The 22,397-nt window shown below is 39.5% G+C and overlaps 1 protein-coding gene across 2 annotated transcripts; it reads left to right on the forward strand.

Moving 5' to 3' along the window:
- Positions 1–120: 120 nt before the first annotated feature.
- Positions 121–19,310, forward strand: LOC144299383 (nebulin-like). Of its 2 annotated transcripts, XR_013366117.1 has the most exons (8): positions 121–215; positions 2,041–2,356; positions 3,073–3,177; positions 4,100–4,207; positions 12,107–12,214; positions 12,817–12,924; positions 18,328–18,433; positions 18,828–19,310. XR_013366117.1 is itself a non-coding variant. In XM_077874944.1 (6 exons), exons 3-6 carry the CDS (start codon positions 3,130–3,132, stop codon positions 12,835–12,837), a joined length of 285 nt encoding a protein of 94 aa, XP_077731070.1. In that variant the 5' UTR covers positions 121–215; positions 2,041–2,356; positions 3,073–3,129; the 3' UTR covers positions 12,838–12,975. The 2 variants fall into 2 exon arrangements, 1 of the variants encoding a protein (XP_077731070.1); XM_077874944.1 differs by lacking the exons at positions 18,328–18,433; positions 18,828–19,310 and having other exon boundaries at positions 12,817–12,975.
- Positions 19,311–22,397: the final 3,087 nt, after the last annotated feature.

Consider the following 22,397-nt stretch of genomic DNA (forward strand, 5'->3'; position numbering starts at 1 on the left):
TTCCTTTAGCTTATATCTGGAAACGAATGAAACAGTCCCAGCAATTGGGGACTCACTTCAGCTGATCCATGTACAGCATGCTGACCTCCTTCTTTCCCTCATACCTCAGGTCTGCTACAAACGGGACTGGCATGATTTAATAGCCAAGGGCAACAATGCGCTAGGTGAGGCTGCACATCACTGCAGCCAAAGCATCCAGAAACATTGCCAGTGATGTGAGTAAACATTTTCGGTGAAATGTGGGTGCATTGCCTTTTAAAAAACTAATCAAATGTGTGCTTGTCTAAATGTTGCCACATTGAAAACAATATGTCGAGTTAATGACGTTGAAATTCTCCACAAGATACTGTTTTGAGGAGCTGTCATTTTTTCAAAATTCTGTGATTCTTTTCCATTGACCCCACTTGGTAGAGCTATCGTAAATCTGACAACCACTTTCTCCCCTGATTCGTAGGCCAGATTACCCCTAGTGACACATTTCCTTGACAGCCTACATTAATTTTCAGTGAGAACACCCTCCCTGACAGTAACACATTAAATTCAAATGACTGCCTGCATAATAATTGTATTAAGAAGATTGAAAAGATGATGTATAAAATGTAAGGATTTTGTAAACCAAATGGGTAAAGGTGTGGTCCATTTTTCTTGAATTTAATTTTCATGTATGTAAATCAATGCCATTTCATCTGCAATAGGAAAAGTATACACTTCCACTTCTTATCATTGCAGATCAAAAATGTCAAACAGCACACATGCCCCGTAGACTTCACTGTCACCTACTATTCTGAGGGCTACAGTTACAGTTTGGGAAAGGAGAAGAAATAAGATGCCCATGTGTGCAGTCCACAGGGGAGCTCAGGATGGAAGAATTCTACAGCTTTCCTTAGAGGTCCCTGAAAATGCGTCCCTCAAAGATGTGCACACCACGAGGAAGTACATTTCTCGGTTAAGGACAAAATGAAAGTCTAAATGTGAGTTTATCATTCTTTAAGGCCTTGTGCAGGGCTCTTTCTAACATACCTAGAAATGTCTCGGTGACCCTTTTGTCTGCTGAGCTCTTGTTTATAAATCAGTGCATGCTAAGCTCTTGTTTATAAATCAGTGCATAAATGGCACGAGCAGAGTTTCTGCAGAATTTAAGTGGATTTGAGTTCTCTTCTATAAAAATTGAGGTTTTGACCTGTTACCTACCGTACAACTCTATCTATACACCATTGCTGGGTCCAGCAGTGAGAGAGCTTGGGCTGTGGAGCATTGTGCTGAGGTTTTTACTGCCAGGGGAAGCTCCCAGCCATTCCTGCCCTTCCTGTTCCTGAACTCATCGGCAGCTGCTTCAGCAGGGGGCTTGGAAAGTGGCTGCCGAGAAATGGGGGGGGGAAAGGCCTGGCTACCTGCTTATGCAGTATCTAAATTGATGCCCCCTAGAAAGAAGAGGGGTTTGTTCTAACCTTACTCCAGCAGCCTGAGACAACATAGTAAAGTTTTCCACCCCCTACTCCCAAGAAAAACTGTGTGTGAACTCACAGAGTTCTTTGGATTTTCTTCTGCGTCAGTTGCATACGTATCACTCAGTCAATGGGAGCAGTAAATGGAAGGTTTTCATACCAATTTCTAACGTCCTGTGATGTATGATAACATTCTGTGGTGGTGGTGCCATATTGGATTGGGAAAATTCACATCCCTAGGAAACCAAGAGGTACTGGCCTTATGTTTGGAATGTCTTGTTGCATTAAGGATGAACATTCAGATGGGTTGTTTAAGTGAAGTCCGACATACAAAAGCATTTGTAGGATTTATAGCAAAGAAAAAAACTGGTCCTGAATTTATCATGATACCTACCTATTTCTATCCCAGCAGTGTTGGAAATAACTGTTTTCACTCTGAATATTCTGGGGCACATAGGAGTGGGCAGGTATGGTTTGGATTTCTTGTAGTCTTCCAGAAAGTCACAGTGTCAAAGTGCCTTTGTGTGTGGCTATTCTTGCTATACCTAATGTTATCAACGCCGAGGACTTTGCTAACCAAATTTTACCTTCGCAGTATAAATACAAGGAAGCTTATGAGAAGTCAGAGGGAAAGCATGTGGGTTTTAGAAGCCTTCAGGATGATCCCACGCTGGTCCATTACATGAATGTGGCAAAACTGTAGTCGGATCATGAACACAAGAGGAACTATGAGAACGTCAAAATGAGCTACCATACCCCTGGGGACATGCTTAGCATTACAGCTGCGAAGTTGTCCCGGGATGTTGTCAGCGATATCAACTACAAACAGCCCGTACACCATTACATGTACCTACCCGATGCCATGAGTCTCAAGCAAGCACACCAGGAATGTGAATCAAATTCAGAGCGATGTGAGTGTGACAGGCCCAGGAATGTTGGCACTTCAGGGGTGATTCTCTTCCTGTCTTAGTAGGCTTCACAATACAGGAAGATATTTGAGAAATGCACCTTTACCAAAAAGCATGGTAGATGATCAGGGTTTTTGCTGGCTTTGTGTTCTCCTGTTACAGTCACTGACAGTGTCTTTATTAACTCACAGGCCAAAGGTAAAACCATATTCCACTAAGTATATAAACCACCTTGATTCCCAGCAAGAGGGCATGGTCACTCTTGGCAGACCCATTTCATTGGTGACATGTAGAATGATAAATAGTATTCTCTACTCTTTCTGAATTCAGGAAAGTTTTTTTCTTTTTTTAACTAAAACTCACATTCTCATGCATGTTAATCTATGTGGTGAGTCATCTTAAATGAACCAGGGAGGTTTTGTGATTGTAGCATGATTCATGGAGAGCTGCATGTGGAGGCTATTTAATATTCAGGGCATTTCCTTCTGCAGGAACCAGATTTCTGTAAGAATCATCCTCTGTAAGGAAAGATATGGCGTCCATTTATTGTCACTCAATGAAGATGTCTTTCCCCAGCCGAAATGTCTCTCCCCAGGAATAGCCTAGGGGGACTGTCATGGATGAAATTCAAAGTTGTGGGGTTTTCAGTGAAATCACAATGAAAGCCCAATTTATTGTCTATATCCACTACTCAAATAACATTTCCCTTCTCTCCACAGAAACTATATCAAGATGCATGGAATAAAGATAAAACCAACATCACCATTCCTTCTGACATGCCAGGCATGCTGCAGGCCCCTATAAATGCCCTGCAAATCAGCAATGTAAGAGGCATAAATACGAATTGAAAATACCTTCATAGGATAATATATGTCAGCTTTGGGAGTGTGGTATAATGAAATGGACAAATTACCTATCTTAGAAATGTGTACAGCTTTTGGTGCTAAACATTTTTTCTTTAGCTTTCTATTCCTAATGCAGTATGAATGAAATTCTCCCTTTTAAATGTTAGTTTAAATACATGGCTGGGTCCCAGGACTACAAAGAGTTGGGATATCTGTATTCTATCGGTGTCTTCCTTTCAATCTTGAAAGCATTGTTCGATATCCAATGTTCACAGCTCAGTTTCATCATATATTAATAGAGAATATTGAAATACCTAGTTGAATTTCTCTTACTTGAGGGAGTATGAGGTGACAGTCTCCTTTATCTTTATAAATTTTTGATTGATCCAGAGCATTCTTGTTTGATATTACAAAGCCATTAGCTTTGTGTCTTATTTTCCACATCAGAAAGTTAAAAGATTTTAAATTATTAAGATCATATCTAAACGATAACATATCTATGTCATGTCCCTTGAGCAGGGACCTCTGAAAAGTCAAAAGGCAACATTAGGAAAAAAAATATCTTACCGGACCTTACATGAGACCTTGATGAAGCTTTTCTAGCTTCACAGTTGATTCTTAGTTTCCATGTTTTGCGTGTTGCGGTATTTTCAGATGTGTACCATATTGTGATGAAGACAAGCATTCAAACATTTACTAGGTCTAGATGTTTAGCTTTAAAATCTTAGTCAGAAGTATCCTGCACTCCATTAAGGAAATAGCCAACAACCAGAGGAACTCAGAAATCCCTGTTTTTCCTTATCCTGTCTTCATTCACATTTTGTCATATTCATATTTTGAGTACTTGGAGTATTCACTTATTTTCAATGTTTGTAAACAAACCTGAGTTTTCCCTCAACAGAAATTTTACCAAAAAGACTGGAATGAGACCAAGCAGAAAGGCTATGACTTCAAAGCAGATGCCATTGAAATCAAGCAAGCCAAAGACTCCAGAGATATTTCCAGTGAGGTATGGCCTCTATTTCCTTGTGGTTTAGCTTTTCTTGTAACGAACACAGTAGTGTTTTTAACAATCGACGAGGGGGGTTAAAAAATCTATGTAAACAATTTTATTTTGTTTTGCACTAACTAAAGACTTTCTCTATTTAAAAACATTAGAATGGGGACACCTGGGTGGCTCAGTCAGTTAAGCATCTCCCTTCAGCTCAGGTCATGATCTCAGGGTCTTGGGATCAAGCCCCATGTCAGGTTTTGTGCTCAATGAGGAGCCTGCTTCTCCCTCTCCCTCTGCCTGCTGCTCCTCCTGCCTGTGTTCATGCTCTCTCTCATTCTCTCTCCCTGTCAGATACATCTTCAAAACAATAAAAACATTAAAACTGAATGAAGCACATTAAGGTTAGCATAGATGAGGTATATGTATAACTTCTTGGTTGTTTCCAAGTAGAAGTGAAAAAAAAAACATGAAGAATCTATGCAGAATTCTTGGGAAAAATTCAGGAAACAATCTATTTGATTATTGACCAGTGTCATTTTATCCCCCAAATATTTATGACATTCTCCATAAATCTAGATCACAGTTGAAAGTTTCATATCAGACAAGACCGAAATCACATTCTATACATAAGATTTTATACTGGAGGCTTATGTATAATGCTCTCAGCAACCTTTTGAAGTTCATTTAATAGTAATTTAAAAACTTAGTCAAAATAATTATCCTACCAAGCTCCCTACCTCCCACCCTCAGCTCCAAATCTTTAAGCAATCCTGTTCCCTTTATCTGGGCTCTTCTCTATTTTTTATCTTGTGTATCCACCTGTTTCTTCCCTCTTATTTCTCATTTTTGTCTCTAAATACAGTAGCCAGTCTATAGGATCTGCCTTATTCCCAGGTGTCTCTCCCTCCCTTTTGTCCAAACTTTTCTATGTTATCCAAATATAGAAAAGATATTACCTTAGTCTAGTCCTAAGACACTTTTAGGACAAGTCTGAACAAGATGGAAACTCTTGTTCCAGGGCTTTTGTTGTCATCTGATTCAAACCAATCACCTTGCTTTCCATTCCTGTGAAATATGCGCCATTTTTACCTGTCTCCCAAACCACACAAATAACTTTTTCCTACTGAGGTATTGTTAGTCCTCTTGGGGGACCAGATAATTTATTAATGTTCCACCATTCAGGCGGCCTTTGGAGACCCATGATTACACCCACTGTGTCTTATTTTCCACATCTGAAAAATGTAATAATAATAGTATGCACTTCACAGAGATGTTGGGAAGATTAAATGGGATTGTAGTTGCTACTACTCAACTATTTTTTGCTAAAAAACACAGCAGTTTCACACAGATCAGCCTGATACATATGAAGCACTCATAATAGTGTCTGGCATATATAGTCATTGCTCAGTAAATGTCAGCTATAATTTTTTGTAATGACTCTTATTCACCATCCTATTGCCCTCCTGATTTATTCCCGTTCTCTATCAAACTACCTAAAATAGCTCTATTTTGCTCAGAGTGAACTGAAATATAAAATGACTGCCAATATTCGGAAAACATTTGTTCAAAAGACCGTACTACATTATTTTCATATATCTGTTTATCTGATTTTTCACCACTTTAGTACAAGTACAAAGAAGGTTAGCATAAGCAACTGGGCCACCACGTGGGTTTCCGCACCCTACAAGATGACCCCAAATTGGTATGGTCTATACACACTGCCAAGATCCAGAGTGACAGAAAATACAAGAAAGCTTATGAGAAGTCTGAAAGAATTCCCAATACACCATTGGACATGATGTCACTTGTTCAGGCTAAGAAGTGCTAGGTCCTGGTTAGTGATATTGATCATTGTAATTATCTGCACCAGCGGACATGTTTGACAGGACAGAATGATGTGATCTGGCAGGCTAAGAAGGCCTACGAACTGCAGAGTGATGTGCATGTATTTGTCACCAGACTCTTGGGGGAGACGTGTGTCTCTGTGAATAGTGTCACGGTGTACTACCTAGGGATATAATTTAAGTGGTGATTTTAATAGAACCTTACATAATCTGTATATTTCATGGTAAAAGAATCATTTGGAACATTGTTTTATGGAGGATTCCTTATGGGGCAATTCTTTTTTCTTAAGACAAAGAAAATCTCTCTTACTCTGTGTAATTAGGTAGAAAATTTCAGTCCCAATTGTTTTTTTCCTTTTGTTTAATAATAATTTTATTTTTTATTGGTGTTCAATTTGTCAACATACAGAGGAACACCCAGTGCTCATCCCGTCAAGTGCCCACCTCAGTGCCCATCAGTCACCCAGTCATACCCACCCCCCGCCATCCTCCTCTTCGACAACCCCTAGTTCACATTTCCCAGAGTGAGGAGTCTTTCATGTTCTGTCTCCCTTTCTGATATTTCCCACTTTTTTTCTCCTTTCCCCTTTATTCCCTTTCACTATTTTTTATATTCCCCAAATGAATGAGACCATATAATGTTTCTCCTTCTCCGACTGACTTACTTCACTCAGCATAACACCATCCAGTTCCATCCACGTCGAAGCAAATGTTGGGTACTTCCGTTTCTAATGGCTGAGAAATATTCCATTGTATACATAAACCACATCTTTATCCATTCATCTATTGATGGACACCGAGGCTCCTTCCACAGTTTGGTATTGTGGACATTGCTGCTATAATCATCGGGGTGCAGGGTTCCTGGAATTTCACTGCATCTGTATCTTTGGGGTAAATCCCCAGCAGTGCAATTGCTGGGTCATAGGGCAGATATGTTTTTAACTCTTTGAGGAACCTCCACCCAGTTTTCCAGAGTGGCTGCACCAGTTCTCATTCGAACCAATAGTGCAGGATTGTTCCCTTTCTCCATATACTCTCCCACATTCGTGATTTCCTGTCTTGTCAATTTTCCCCTTTCTCACTGATGTGAGGTGGTATCTCATTGTGGTTTTGATTTGTATTTCCCTGATGGCAAGTTATGTGGAGCATTTTCTCATGTACTGGTTGGCCATGTCTGTGTCTTCCTCTGTGAGATTTCTGTTCCTGTGTTTTGCCCATTTCATGATTGGATTGTTTGTTTCTTTGCTGTTGAGTTTAAGAAGTTCTTTATAGATCTTGGAAACTAGCCCTTTATCTGATACGTCATTTGCAAATATCTTCTCCCATTCTGTAGGTTGTCTTTTAGTTTTGTGGACTGTATCCTTTGCTGTGCAAAAGCTTCTTACCTTGATGAAGTCCCAATAGTTCACTTTTGCTTTTGTTTCTCTTGCCTTCGTGGATGTATCTTGCAAGAAGTCGCTGTGGTCGAGTTAAAAAAGGGTGTTGCCCATGTTCTGTAGGATTGTGATGGAATCTTGTCTCACATTTAGATCTTTCATCCGTTTTGAGTTTATCTTTGTGTATGGTGCAAGAGAGTGGTCTAGTTTCATTCTTCTGCATGTGGATGTCCAATTTTCCCAGCACCATTTATTGAAGAGACCGTCTTACTTCCAGTGGATAGTCTTTCCTCCTTTGTCGAATATTAGTTGACCATAAAGTTGAGGGTCCACTTCTGGATTCCCTATACTGTTCCATTGATCTGTGTCTGTTTTTGTGCCAGGACCACACTGTCTTGATGACCACAGCTTTGTAGTACAACCTGAAATCTGGCATTGTGATGCCCCAGCCCTGGCTTTCTTTTTTTTTTTTTAATTCCCCTAGGTATTCGGGGTCTCTTCTGATTCCACACAAATCTTAAAATAATTTGTTCCAACTCTCTGAAGAAAGTCCATGGTATTTTGATAGGGATTGCATGAAACGTGGTAATGGCCCTGGGTAACATTGACATTTTCACAATATTAATTCTTCCTATCCATGAGCATGGAATAATTTTCCATCTCCTTTGTCTTTCTCAATTTCCTTCAGGAGTGGTCTGTAGTTTTTAGGGTATAGATCCTTTACCTCTTTGGTTAGGTTTATTCCTAGGTAACTTATGCTTTTGGGAGCAATTGTAAAGGGGATTAACTCCTTAATTTCTCTTTCTTCAGTCTCATTGTTAGTGTCTAGAAATACCACTGATTTCTGGGCATTGATTGTGTATCCTGCCACACTGCCAAATTGCTGTATGAGTTCTAGCAATCTTGGGGTGGAGACTTTTGGGTTTTCTATGTAGAGTATCATGTCATCGGCGAAGAGGGAGAGTTTGACTTCTTCTTTGCCAATTTGAATGCCTTTTCTGTCTTTTTGTTGTCTGATTGCTGAGGCTAGGACTTCTAGGACTATGTTGAGTAGCAGTGGTGAGAGTGGACATCCCTGTCTTGTTCCTGATCTTAGGGGAAAGGCTCCCAGTGCTTCCCCATTGATAATGATATGTGCTGTGGGCTTTTCATAGATGGCTTTTAAGATGTCGAGGAAAGTTCCCTCTCTCCCTACACTCTGAAGAGTTTTGATCAGAATGGATGCTGTATTTTGTCAAATGCTTTCTCTACGTTTATTGAAAAGATCATATGGTTCTTGTTTTTTCTCTTGCTGATATGATGAATCACATTGATTGTGTTATGAGCGTCGAACCGGCCTTGCATCCCGGGGATAAACCCCACTTGGTCACGCTGAATAATCTTCTTAATGTACTGTTGGATCCTATTGGCTAGTATCTTGTTGAGAATTTTTTCATCCATGTTCATCAGGGATATTGGTCTACAACTCTCCTGTTTGGTGGGTTCTTTGTCTGGTTTTGGAATTAAGGTGATGCTGGCCTCATAGAACGAACGAGTTTGGAAGTACTCCATCTCTTTCTATCTTTCCAAACAGGTTTAGTATAATAGGTAAGGTTTCTTCTTTAAACGTTTGATAGAATTCCCCTGGGAAGCCATCTGGCCCTGGACTTTTGTGTCTTGGGAGGTTTTTGATGACTGCTTCAATTTCCTCCCTGGTTATTGGCCTGTTCAGGTTTCCTATTTCTTCCATTTCCAGTTTTGGTAGTTTGTGGCTTTCCAGTAACACGTCCATTTCTTCTAGATTGCCGAATTTATTGGCGTATGGCGCTCATAATATGTTTTTAAAATTGTTTGTATTTCCTTGGTGTTGGTAGTGATTTCTCTTTTCTCATTCACGATTTTATTAATTTGAGTCCTCTCTCTCTTCTTTTTTATAAGGTTGGCTAATGGTTTATCTATCTTACTAATTCTTTCAAAGAACCAACTCCTGGTTTTGTTGATCTGTTCCACAGGTCTTCTGGTCTCGATTTCCTTGAGTTCTGTTCGTATCTTTGTTAACTCTCGTCTTCTGCTGGGTGTAGGATCTATTTGCTCTTTCTCTCTAGGTCCTTAGGTGTAAGGTTAACTTTTGTATTTGAGCTCTTTCCAGTTTTTGGGCTACTTGTATTGCGATGTGTCTCGCCCTCAGGATTGCTTTTGCTATATCCCAATGATTTTGAATAGTTTTATCTTCATTCTCATTAGTTTCCATGAATTCTTTTAATTCTTCCTTAATTTCCTGGTGGATCCTTTCATCTTGTAGCAGGATGGTCCTTAACCTCCACGTGTTTGAAATCCTTCCAAACTTCTTGTTGTGATTTAGTTCTAATTTCAAGGCATTATGGTCTGAGATACGCAGGGGACGATCCCAATCTTTTGGTATCGGTTCAGACCTGATTTGTGACCCAGTATGTGGTCTATTCTGGAGAAAGTTCCATGTGCACTTGAGAAGAATGTGTATTCAGTTGCATTTGGACATAAAGTTCTGTAGATATCTGTGAAATCCATCTGGTCCAGTGTATCATTTAAAGCTCTCGTTTCTTTGAAGATGTTGTTTTTAGAAGACCTATCGAGTGTACAAAGCACTATACTGAAGTCACCAAGTATAAGTGTATGATTATCTAAGTTTGTCTTAACTTTGCTTATTAATTGATTGATATACTTGGCAGCTCCCACATTCGGGGCATATATGTTGATGATTGTTAAGTCCTCTTCTTGGATAGATCCGTTAAGTATGATATAGTGTCCCTCTTCATCTCTCACTACAGTCTTCAGGATAAATTTCAGTTTATCTGACATAAGGATGGCTACCCCTGCTTTCTTTTGAGGACCATTCGAATGGTAAATGGTTCTCCAACCTTTTATTTTCAGGCTGTAGGTGTCCTTCTGTCTAAAATGGGTCTCTTGTAGACAGAAAATAGATGGGTCCTGATTTTTCATCCAGTCTGAAACCCTGTGCCTTTTGATGGGGTCATTAAGCCCATTCACGTTCAGAGTTACTATTGAAAGACACGCGTTTAGTGTCATCATGATACCTATTCCTTCCAACTGTTTTGTTTTTAACCCATTACGGTTGCATGATGAAATATCTAAATTTCAGAAACAAATATAAACGTAAGGAAATGTTGGATTTTAAGTTTATCTGGTACATACATTTATAGATAGAGTGGTGTATACAGGTAGAAGTATATATTTTTCCTCGTTATATATGCCTCTGAAGACCTTATTCTCTCAAGTTCTTACAGATGTGATTCTCAGTAGTGCAAAAAAGGCAGATTTCAAGTGGTGAGCGCAGATGGTCAACCTTGTATAAAAACAAAACAATGTGCCATTGCTGTCATTCCACATGGGTCACTTGTCAGCCCTGCTCCAATTCCTGTAGGATTATGTGAACTTCTCCCAGAGATGTGTGTCAGAGATGTAACACCAAATATTAATACTTACTGTTGATCCTTCCATTCCATGGGACTGGCCACCCAGCTAGTTTAAATAGAGGTAGTGTGTGGCCTGCTGGCATCATGGTGATACAGTGAGCAGACTTGACTCCTTTGAACTCTGTGGTCCTTTCCTTCATACGGAACATGTACAGATCAGACCTGGAACGTTTGAAGGGTATAGGATGGTGGCCAGAGGGTTCTGTGGAAGTGATGAGAGTGAAGAATGCCCATTCAAGAACCTCTTGAATGAGAGGTTGTATAAAGCCGGAGGACTTCAAATTCACCAGCATTGTTGATACCCCTGAAGTCATCCAGGCAAAGATCGGTGCTATACAGATCAGTGAGGTGAGTGGGGTTGATGATGTGTTCGGACGTGTTGAAGAAGTCTCCATAAGAATTGTGTGACATTTAAGTTGCTACTACCAGGATTAGAACCTTGAACATTCATGTATCCAGATACACTTTCGTAGTCAATAAGTTAATGGTATCTACAGTTCAGTTACCTAGATGACACTTTGACATAGATGCGGTCGGCATCTTTATATCCTGCAGACTCGGATACCCATTCTTGAATACATTTTGAGGTCTTGCTTGTAATGCAAGTCTCCCAGGTAATACCATGATCACAGAACTGCCACCTTTTATTGCTTTTCAATCATGAGGGAAATTGAAAAGTCCAGGGATGGCCTCAATATTCGATACCATGATAGTTATTTGGGCTAAGAAAGCCAGGATTTGATTAGTGATGTGGATTATCATAGTTACCTGCAATGTAGGTTTTCCTGCCAGATGATTACATGTGACTTGATGAAAAAGGATCATTTTACTACTGTATTTCGGATTCATTTTCCAGTTATATTCTATCACACATCAATGTATTCTTCTTGTTGGAGTCATTATTGGCACCTTTTAAATAAAAACAGAAATGAAGGGGTGCCTGGGTGGTTCAGTCAGTTGAGCATTCGATTTTTGATCTCAGCTCGGGTCTTGATCTTAAGGTCGTGAGTTCAAGCCCCATGTTGGGCTCCATGCTGGCTGTGGAGAGTACTTAACAACAACAACAACAACCAAAAAAAAAAAAACCCCAGAAAATTCACACAATGAAAACAAAATGTGATCTAGATTTATATCATTCATATCTGAGAACATCCAAAGAGAACCGTTAACTGTCCCTATAATTTTATTCGTGCGGTAATTGGCCTATTTACTTATCAACCATCTCTCGTTTTTCGTTTTTAGCAGCCATTGTGTCGTGATGCCTGGGAGAGAGAGAAGGCGAATGTGAATGTGCCAGCGGACACCCCAGGGATGCTGCAGTCCAAGATCAATGCCGTACAGATCAGTGATGTAAGGAGCTACACGCTCACTTGCGTTACACAATATTTTCTGCCTAACTGAAACTTAAGTTGATATGTTCCAGAGGAAATTTAGCAAAAGGCATTTCCCTACCATTCCTTTGATTTCTAGTATTTAAACTAATGAGAAGTGCCACGTGTGAGCACCCACGTACACGGGCACGCATATGCATATGCACGTTGTGTTTATAAATAGAGATGTGTGTCCTTATCTTTGTTGGAAGGAAACATGCACTGCTTTCACCAAAAACACCACAGAAAAACATACATATATGCAAGTATAGTGTTACTTGGTTCTCTTTTCAGTGGCCCATCACTGAGTTTTCCTTTTAAAGCCAAACGCTATCTATTTTTCTCATTTTTTACTTGATTTACTGTCTCCTAATTTCTTTCTTGAAAAGAATGAACTTTACTAAATTTCATTTAAAAAACCTACTAGAACTTAATTTCAGTATGAAACCAGCCTCTTTTATAAGTCTTAACGGGAGACTAATTTTCCATGTGACTTATTAACAGGTTTTCTTACACATCAGTAAGGCTGACTCAGTGGCTCCCTCTTCAGATTAACTGTGGCATTGCAATCTCCATTTGCAGAAACATTGTAACCAAGCTTGAGAAGATGTCAAGATGAAGGGTTATGACCTGCGGGAAGATGCCATCCCAATTCAGCACGCCAGGGCTTCCAGGGAGATCGCCAGTGATGTGAGAGCTCCTTTTTTCCCAGCCTTAACCAACGCTAATAGATGTCATATGGGAGTGAATATTTTTCTGATCTTTAGCTTAATTCCCCATTAATACACTTAAGTAGAAAGGAGATCATCGTGATTAGTGTCTTGCTTTGAAATCGCAAAACCAAGAATAACTTGTACAACAGTTCGGTGCCCCTTCTGCATCGGGCTTGGTTCTGTTGTTCTTATGTTTAAGCGCAGGTTTTTATTTTCTTTTCACTGTCGTCTCAAAATCATGTAATTTACAAGCACTTATAAAAATTCAATGAATACAAAAAGTTCTGTTGTTTCTTGAAGTGCAGCATACATAAAGTTTCTCCTGTGAGAATTTTAAACATACAGGATGTTCTTGTCCAGTGGATGGACAAGCCTTTTTTAAAAGTTATATGTTAATATGTGCTAGAAATATATTTTTCCATTTAAATGAGATTATAAATTTTAGAATACAACTATTTCAAAGTTTATACTTTAGTTTATTGACTAGATTTTTTTGTTTATTAAATTTAAAGTGTGAAGTACGGTGCTACTTGATTGTGGCAGAAGGTGAAGGTAGTAGACAGTGACTCAAGGTTGGGAAACACTAGATAAGCCTGTATTGGGGATAATCCAGAAGAACACTTCTTGCCTTAGAAATGCTCATAATGTGTTCATGCATGTAGACATAGAAGACAAACCAATGGGTTAGGAATCCTAAATCTTAGAGTATGGACTTCATGAAAAACAGTGCCCAAAAAAGGCTAATGTAAGGGAGGTGGACATACTTGGAGCAGACTGTTTAGAAAAAGTGAATTGAGAAACATGACTCTTCTTTTTTGTTCACGTATACCAGTATCTATGGAAAACCGCTTACGAGAAACAGAAAGGCCATTATATTGGATGTCGCAATACCAAGGAAGACCCTAAGCTGGCTTGGGCAGCAACTGTGTTAAAAATGCAGAATGGGGGATCCCTGGGTGGCGCAGCGGTTTGGCGCCTGTCTTTGGCCCAGGGCGCGATCCTGGAGACCTGGGATCGAATCCCACATCAGGCTCCCGGTGCATGGAGCCTGCTCCTCCCTCTGCCTGTGTCTCTGCCTCTCTCTCTCTCTCTGTGTGACTATCATAAATAAATAAAAAATTAAAAAAAAATGCAGAATGGCAGGCTGTACAAAAAGGCCTACAATAACCACAAGGCCAAGATCTCCATCCCAGTGGACATGGTGTCCATCAAAGCTGCCAAAGAAGCCCAGGCCTTAGCAAGTGATGTGGATTATCGCCAGTATCTGCACCACTGACTGGTCTTGCTTTCCTGACCAGAACAATGTGATCCAAGCCGGGAAAGCCCACTACCTGCAGAGTGATGTAAGTTGTTGCTTGTGCAGAGAGGACCAGCCGAGGTGCCTGAGTCGTGAGCTGTTCTCTGGGGAGAAAGCCTTCCACAGCTTTGCCTGGTCATTCCTCCTAGGCCTTGGGAAAACGCAACTCTCCCTAATAAGCACTTCCCTTTAGCATTTTACCAAGTTTACTGAATGTCTACCTTACAGCTAGGCTTATTTAGAAAGTTTTATTTTTTACTCTTGGTGGTGCTACCAGAATTTTTCGTAGATTCTTGAACGTGTGCTGTGTGTTTCCTAAACATGAAAATTGCCATGGCCTCTCAATTGAAGAATGACAGGGATACTTCCTTAAAATTAATTTCAAAGGTTAGCAGCATGCTCCAAACTCACTAGTTTCCCTTAATGTAGTAGTCTCCACACTGTGGTGTTTCATTAGTTTACCTGAAATATTTTTAGATTTATTCATATTTTTTGCCCATTCTACTGGAAATCACGGGTTCTTTTAATTATTTAAACTTGGTTCCCAGAGCTTCAAGGAATGCTTTCTCCTAATGAATACATTTGTTATAGAAAAGTGTACCCATACCCATCCTTGACATGAGTTGCCAAGTGGTAGATTTAGGCCAGTTTTTAGAGAAATGTAAACTCTGCATTAACCTGAATAACATTAGTATACAAAGGAATGCATATGAATCAAGTTTCTAAAGAATGAGAAAGGGAAACTTCAAAATCTGTATGTAATCCTTTTTGAGAATCCCTTCTTTTGAATTTTGGATATCCATCATACTTTACACGCTAAAATATAAAATGTTCTTCACTAAGATAGAAATTTTACTCCACAATTCACTCCTCATATATCTTTCTAGCTTGTTATTTGTATGCTATTAACTAGTTACTAAAATATCATTTTTTTATCATGTCATCGGCATGAAATCATGTCATCAGCAAAGAGGGAGAGTATGACTTCTTCTTTGCCAATTTGAATGCCTTTAATGTCTTTATGGTCAACTAATATTCGACAAAGGAGGAAAGACTATCCATTGGAAGAAAGACAGTCTCTTCAATAAATGGTGCTGGGAAAATTGGACATCCACATGCAGAAGAATGAAACTAGACCACTCTCTTGCACCATACACAAAGATAAACTCAAAACGGATGAAAGATCTAAATGTGAGACAAGATTCCATCCAAATCCTAGAGAAGAACAGAAGCAACACCCTTTTTGAACTCGGCTACAGTAACTTCTTGCAAGATACATCCACGAAGGCAAAAGAAACAAAAGCAAAAATGAACTATTGGGACTTCATCAAGATAAGAAGCTTTTGCACAGCAAAGGATACAGTCCACAAAACTCAAAGACGACCTACAGAATGGGAGAAGATATTTGCAAATGACGTATCAGATAAAGGGCTAGTTTCCAAGATCTATAAAGAACTTCTTAAACTCAACAGCAAAGAAACAAACAATCCAATCATGAAATGGGCAAAACACAGGAACAGAAATCTCACAGAGGAAGACACAGACATGGCCAACCAGTACATGAGAAAATGCTCCACATAACTTGCCATCAGGGAAATACAAATAGAAACCATAATAAGATACCACCTCCCACTCGTGAGTAAGGGGAAAATTAACAAGGCAGGAAACAATGAATGTGGGAGATGATATGGAAAAAGGGGAACGCTCCTTCACTGTTGGTGGGAATGTGAACTGGTGCAGCCACTCTGGAAAACTGTGTGGAGGCTCCTCAAAGAGTGAAAAATAGATCTGCCCTACGACCCAGCAGTTGCACTGCTGGGGATTGACCCCAAAGATACAGGTGCAATGAAACGCCAGGACACCCACACCCTGATGTTTCTAGCATCGATGTCCACCATAGTCAAACTGTGGAAGGAGCCTCAGTGTCCATCGAAAGATGAATGGATAAAGAAGATGTGGTTTATGTATACAATGGAATATTACTTAGGCATTAGAAATGACAAGTACCCACCATTTGCTTCAATTGGATGGCACTGGAGGGTATTATGCTGAGTGAAATAAGTCAATCAGAGAAGGACAAACATTATGTGGTCTCATTCATTTGGGGAATATAAATTAGAGTGAAAGGGAATAGAAGGGAAGGGAGAAGAAATGGGTAGGAAATATCAGAATGGGAGACAGAACACGAAGACTACTAACTTTAGGAAATGAACTAGGGGTGGTGGAAGGGGATGAGGGCAGGGGCTGGGGGTAAATGGGTGACGGGCACTGAGGTGGGCACTTGACGGGATGAGCACTGGGTGTTATTCTGTATGTTGGCAAATTGAACACCAATAAAAAATAAATTTATTATTTAAAAAATATTACAGGAAAGTGAAAAAAAGAAACAAATGACCAAGAAAATGTAAATCCTAATTCAAAAGGAAGAGATATCTAGGGAAAATGAAAAGCCAACTGTGATCGAAATTGTGGAACCAGGGATTGAATTCTTTGTTTTAAAATTACAGTTTACACCTAATGGCACATTAGTTTCACGAGTAAAGCATAGTGATTCAACCAGAAGAGTAGCTACTATCTGTGACCATACAATCCTATTTCAACTCCGTTGACTATATTCCCCATGCTGTACCTTTCTTCGCAATGACTTATTCATTCCATAACTGGAAGCCTGTATGCCCCACTCCCTTTCACCCACTTTGCCCAACCCCCTACCCCTTCCCTCTTTATAATTGTCAGTGTTTTTCTATATCTATTGATCTGTTTCTTCTTTTTTTTTGTTTGCTTGTTTTTATTCATTTGTTTTTGTTGTTTAGATTCCAAATATAAGTGAAATCATGTGGTATTTGTCTTTCTCAGTTTGACTTATTTCACTTAACAGAATATCCTCTAGGTCCATCTGTGTTGTCACAAATGGCAAGATCTCATCCTTTTTTGTATCCTGAGTAATATTTCATGCATGCGTGCGCGTGTGTGTATACATAAACCATATCTTCGTTATCCATCCATCTCTTGATTGCTTCCATACCTTGGCTATTGTCAATAATGCTACAGTAAACATTTAGGTTGCATGTATATTTTTGAATTAGAGTTTTCATTTTCTTTGGGTAAATACCCAGTAGTGGAATTACTGGAGCATACAGTATTTCTATACTCAATTTTTTGAACAACCTTGTTACTGTTTACCACAATAGGATTGGATTCTTAATTATCCCTTTAAAATACACCATGTGCCGGGTATTGTGCTAAGCACTGAAGATCCAATGGTGAAGGAAGAGGAAGAACCAAGACAAAGTTTCAGACTTTAGGGAATTTACATTGCTAGCAAATAAACAGATATTAACTAGAGAATATCAATAAAAAATCTGATGGATGAGAAATAATGATCAATGGTGCTATGAAAAAGTGAGGTGGGGAAAGATTATCTAAGGAAATACTACATTAATAGGGATTGCAAGGGAGGACAGGAGCTGGTTCTGTGAGGAAGACACAGGGATTCCTACAGAATGACCAATATATGCAAAAGGAGAGGGCTGTGTACGAATCACAAACCAAAAAACCAGTGTGGACAGAATCCGTAGGTCAAAGGGAAGCATATAAGATGGTGCTAGATTATCCTCACCTTCTAGTCCATGTAAAGAATTTGATCTTTTTCCTAAGGCCAATGGGAAGCCATGTGATGAGAGGAATGTTGTGGTGTCAGATTTGAATTGTGAATTTTATAAAGATCTTTCTGCCTGCTGTATAGAAAACTTACTGGAAAGCCTGTTATTATTGCTTTAAAAGTCCACCCGAGCTAGTATGAGGTTACTTAAATATTATTGAAAACCTTCCATGCATCCCATAGAGAGAGAGCTCCTTCTGCATCATTCTTCTTTATGAGTGCATAGGTGCCCCGCCACAGAAAAAGCAGACTAGAACGTTGCTGGGCTCTAATGCATCCTGCTCTACACATGATGAATTGTGTTTGTCGGGCCAATGCTCAATTTTAATTAGTTTGTGGGAGGTAAAATATACCATGAAACTGCTTTCTTATCATAATTAAAGAAAAAAAACGCTTCTATCTAACTTTGTTTTCTTTCCCAGGCCATCTATAAGGCTGACTTGCAGGGTCTCCTGAAGAGTTGAGAGTCAAAAATGCTCAGAAGATCCTACTAGACAGTGTCTATCGGACACCTATAGAGAGCCTCAGGTAGACACGTATTGTTGACACACCAAAAGTTGTCCTTGCTAAGTTGAATGCTGAGAATATTAGTATTGAAAGTCACTTTTCCCCATCTATGTTAAAATTAAGTCATGCTTGTAAGTGACTGATAATTAACCCAGTAATCTATTTGTAAAATTATACCATTGATGATTTTAGGTTTTAATATGTAATGTTAGTAGGATTGTTTTATTGTTGTTTATAAGTTTTAAACAAAAATATATTAATATTAATTTCATATTAAATTTGAGTAACGTGGAAAACTTTTAGATGTTTTTCCTTAATATGAAAAAATTTAAGATCAGAAAAGTTGAAAGTAGTGCACTGAACTAGAAGAATTACAAATTGCAAAGTAATGTTGTTATTGTGTTTTCTTCCACAGCCAAAGCACAGAGAATTTTGGGACAAGGATAAAACTTCAGTCCACCTCATGCCAGATACTCCAGAAATTAATCTCGCTGGAGCCAATGCTTTTAATATGAGCAATGTAAGTACCACAACAGACTCCCTTTTGTTTAGAAAGTCACCCATTTGGTGTTATGATATCCCTGGGGAGCTCTTATAGGCAAGAGAGAAAAGATTGGCTGGTTGGGGATGGGGAAAACTCTTTATCATCAGTCCTCTGACCAGGGGTGAGGAAAGGAGCAGATCCCAGGCTCTGAGTCACCCAGCAAGGTCAGCGACCGACCCGGTGAACTAATGTCAACGTGACAAAATGGAGAAGAGAATAAGTTACAGGAAAGCTGAAAGAGGAATGAATGAAGAGACATGTGAACAAGGAAGGGGCATTAATGACAGACGAACACAAAATAATTATGGGAATTCTTTGCAAAACTCTATACAAATTAACTTTAAAGCCTGGATCTGTAGGGGATTTTCTTTTTTTTTTAATTTATTTTTTATTGGTGTTCAATTTACTAACATACAGAATAACCCCCAGTGCCCGTCACCCATTCACTCCCACCCCCCGCCCTCCTCCCCTTCTACCACCCCTAGCTCGTTTCCCAGAGTTAGCAGTCTTTACGTTCTGTCTCCCTTTCTGATATTTCCCACACATTTCTTCTCCCTTCCCTTATATTCCCTTTCACTATTATTTATATTCCCCAAATGAATGAGAACATATAATGTTTGTCCTTCTCCGACTGACTTACTTCACTCAGCATAATACCCTCCAGTTCCATCCACGTTGAAGCAAATGGTGGGTATTTGTCATTTCTAATAGCTGAGTAATATTCCATTGTATACATAAACCACATCTTCTTTATCCATTCATCTTTCGTTGGACACCGAGGCTCCTTCCACAGTTTGGCTATCGTGGCCATTGCTGCTATAAACATCGGGGTGCAGGTGTCCCGGCGTTTCATTGCATTTGTATCTTTGGGATAAATCCCCAGCAGTGCAATTGCTGGGTCGTAGGGCAGGTCTATTTTTAACTGTTTGAGGAACCTCCACACAGCCTTCCAGAGTGGCTGCACCAGTTCACATTCCCACCAACAGTGTATGAGGGTTCCCTTTTCTCCGCATCCTCTCCAACATTTGTTGTTTCCTGCCTTGTTAATTTGCCCCATTCTCACTGGTGTGAGGTGGTATCTCATTGTGGTTTTGATTTGTATTTCCCTGATGGCAAGTGATGCAGAGCATTTTCTCATGTGCATGTTGGCCATGTCTATGTCTTCCTCTGTGAGATTTCTCTTCATGTCTTTTGCCCATTTCATGATTGGATTGTTTGTTTCTGTGCTGTTGAGTTTAATAAGTTCTTTATAGATCTTGGAAACTAGCCCTTTATCTGATATGTCATTTGCAAATATTTTCTCCCATTCTGTAGGTTGTCTTTGAGTTTTGTTGACTGTATCCTTTGCTGTGCAAAAGCTTCTTATCTTGATGAAGTCCCAATAGTTCATTTTTGCTTTTGTTTCTTTTGCCTTCGTGGATGTATCTTGCAAGAAGTTACTATGGCCGAGTTCAAAAAGGGTGTTGCCTGTGTTCTCCTCTAGGATTTTGATGGAATCTTGTCTCACATTTAGATCTTTCATCCATTTTGAGTTTATCTTTGTGTATGGTGCAAGAGAGTGGTCTAGTTTCATTCTTCTGCATGTGGATGTCCAATTTTCCCAGCACCATTTATTGAAGAGACTGTCTTTCTTCCAATGGATAGTCTTTCCTCCTGTATCGAATATTAGTTGCCCATAAAGTTCAGGGTCCACTTCTGGGTTCTCTATTCTGTTCCATTGATCTATGTGTCTGTTTCTGTGCCAGTATCACACTGTCTAGATGACCACAGCTTTGTAGTACAACCTGAAATCCGGCATTGTGATGCCCCCAGATATGGTTTTCTTTTTTAAAATTCCCCTGGCTATTCGGGGTCTTTTCTGATTCCACACAAATCTTAAAATAATTTGTTCTAACTCTCTGAAGAAAGTCCATGGTATTTTGATAGGGATTGCATTAAACGTGTATATTGCCCTGGGTAACATTGACATTTTCACAATATTAATTCTGCCAATCCATGAGCATGGAATGTTTTTCCATCTCTTTGTGTCTTCCTCAATTTCTTTCAGAAGTGCTCTATAGTTTTGAGGGTATAGATCCTTTACATCTTTGGTTAGGTTTATTCCTAGGTATCTTATGCTTTTGGGTGCAATTGTAAATGGGATTGACTCCTTAATTTCTCTTTCTTCAGTCTCATTGTTAGTGTATAGAAATGCCACTGATTTCTGGGCATTGATTTTGTATCCTGCCATGCTACCGAATTGCTGTATGAGTTCTAGCAATCTTGGGGTGGAGACTTTTGGGTTTTCTATGTAGAGTATCATGTCATCGGCGAAGAGGGAGAGTTTGACTTCTTCTTTGCCAATTTGAATGCCTTTAATGTCTTTTTGTTGTCTGATTGCTGAGGCTAGGACTTCCAGTACTATGTTGAACAGCAGTGGTGAGAGTGGACATCCCTGTCTTGTTCCTGATCTTAGGGGAAAGGCTCCCAGTGCTTCCCCATTGAGAATGATATTTGCTGTGGGCTTTTCATAGATGGCTTTTAAGATGTCAGGGAATGTTCCCTCTATCCCTACACTCTGAAGAGTTTTGATCAGGAATGGATGCTGTATTTTGTCAAATGCTTTCTCTGCATCCAATGAGAGGATCATATGGTTCTTGGTTTTTCTCTTGCTGATATGATGAATCACATTGATTGTTTTACGGGTGTTGAACCAGCCTTGTGTCCCAGGGAAAAATCCTACTTGGTCATGGTGAATAATCTTCTTAATGTACTGTTGGATCCTATTGGCCAGTATCTTGTTGAGAATTTTTGCATCCATGTTCATCAGGGATATTGGTCTGTAATTCTCCTTTTTGGTGGGGTCTTTGTCTGGCTTTGGAATTAAGGTGATGCTGGCCTCATAGAACGAATTTGGAAGTACTCCATCTCTTTCTATCTTTCCAAACAGCTTTAGGAGAATAGGTATGGTTTCTTCTTTAAACGTTTGATAAAATTCCCCTGGGAAGCCATCTGGCCCTGGACTCTTGTGTCTTGGGAGGTTTCTGATGACTGCTTCAATTTCCTCCCTGGTTATTGGCCTGGTCAGGTTTTCTATTTCTTCCTGTTCCAGTTTTGGTAGTTTGTGGCTTTCCAGGAATGCGTCCATTTCTTCTAGATTGCCTAATTTATTGGCGTATAGCTGTTCATAATAGGTTTTTAAAATCGTTTGTATTTCCTTGGTGTTGGTAGTGATCTCTCCTTTCTCATTCATAATTTTATTAATTTGAGTCTTCTCTCTCTTCTTTTTAATAAGGCTGGCTAATGGTTCATCTATCTTATTAATTCTTTCAAAGAACCAACTCCTGGTTCTGTTGATCTGTTCCACAGTTCTTCTGGTCTCGATTTCGTTGAGTTCTGCTTGAATCTTTATTAACTCCCTTCTTCTCTTGGGTGTAGGATCTATTTGCTGTTTTTTCTCTA

This window comes from Canis aureus, chromosome 27, assembly GCF_053574225.1.
Source record: "Canis aureus isolate CA01 chromosome 27, VMU_Caureus_v.1.0, whole genome shotgun sequence".
Classification (NCBI taxonomy): domain Eukaryota; kingdom Metazoa; phylum Chordata; class Mammalia; order Carnivora; family Canidae; genus Canis; species Canis aureus.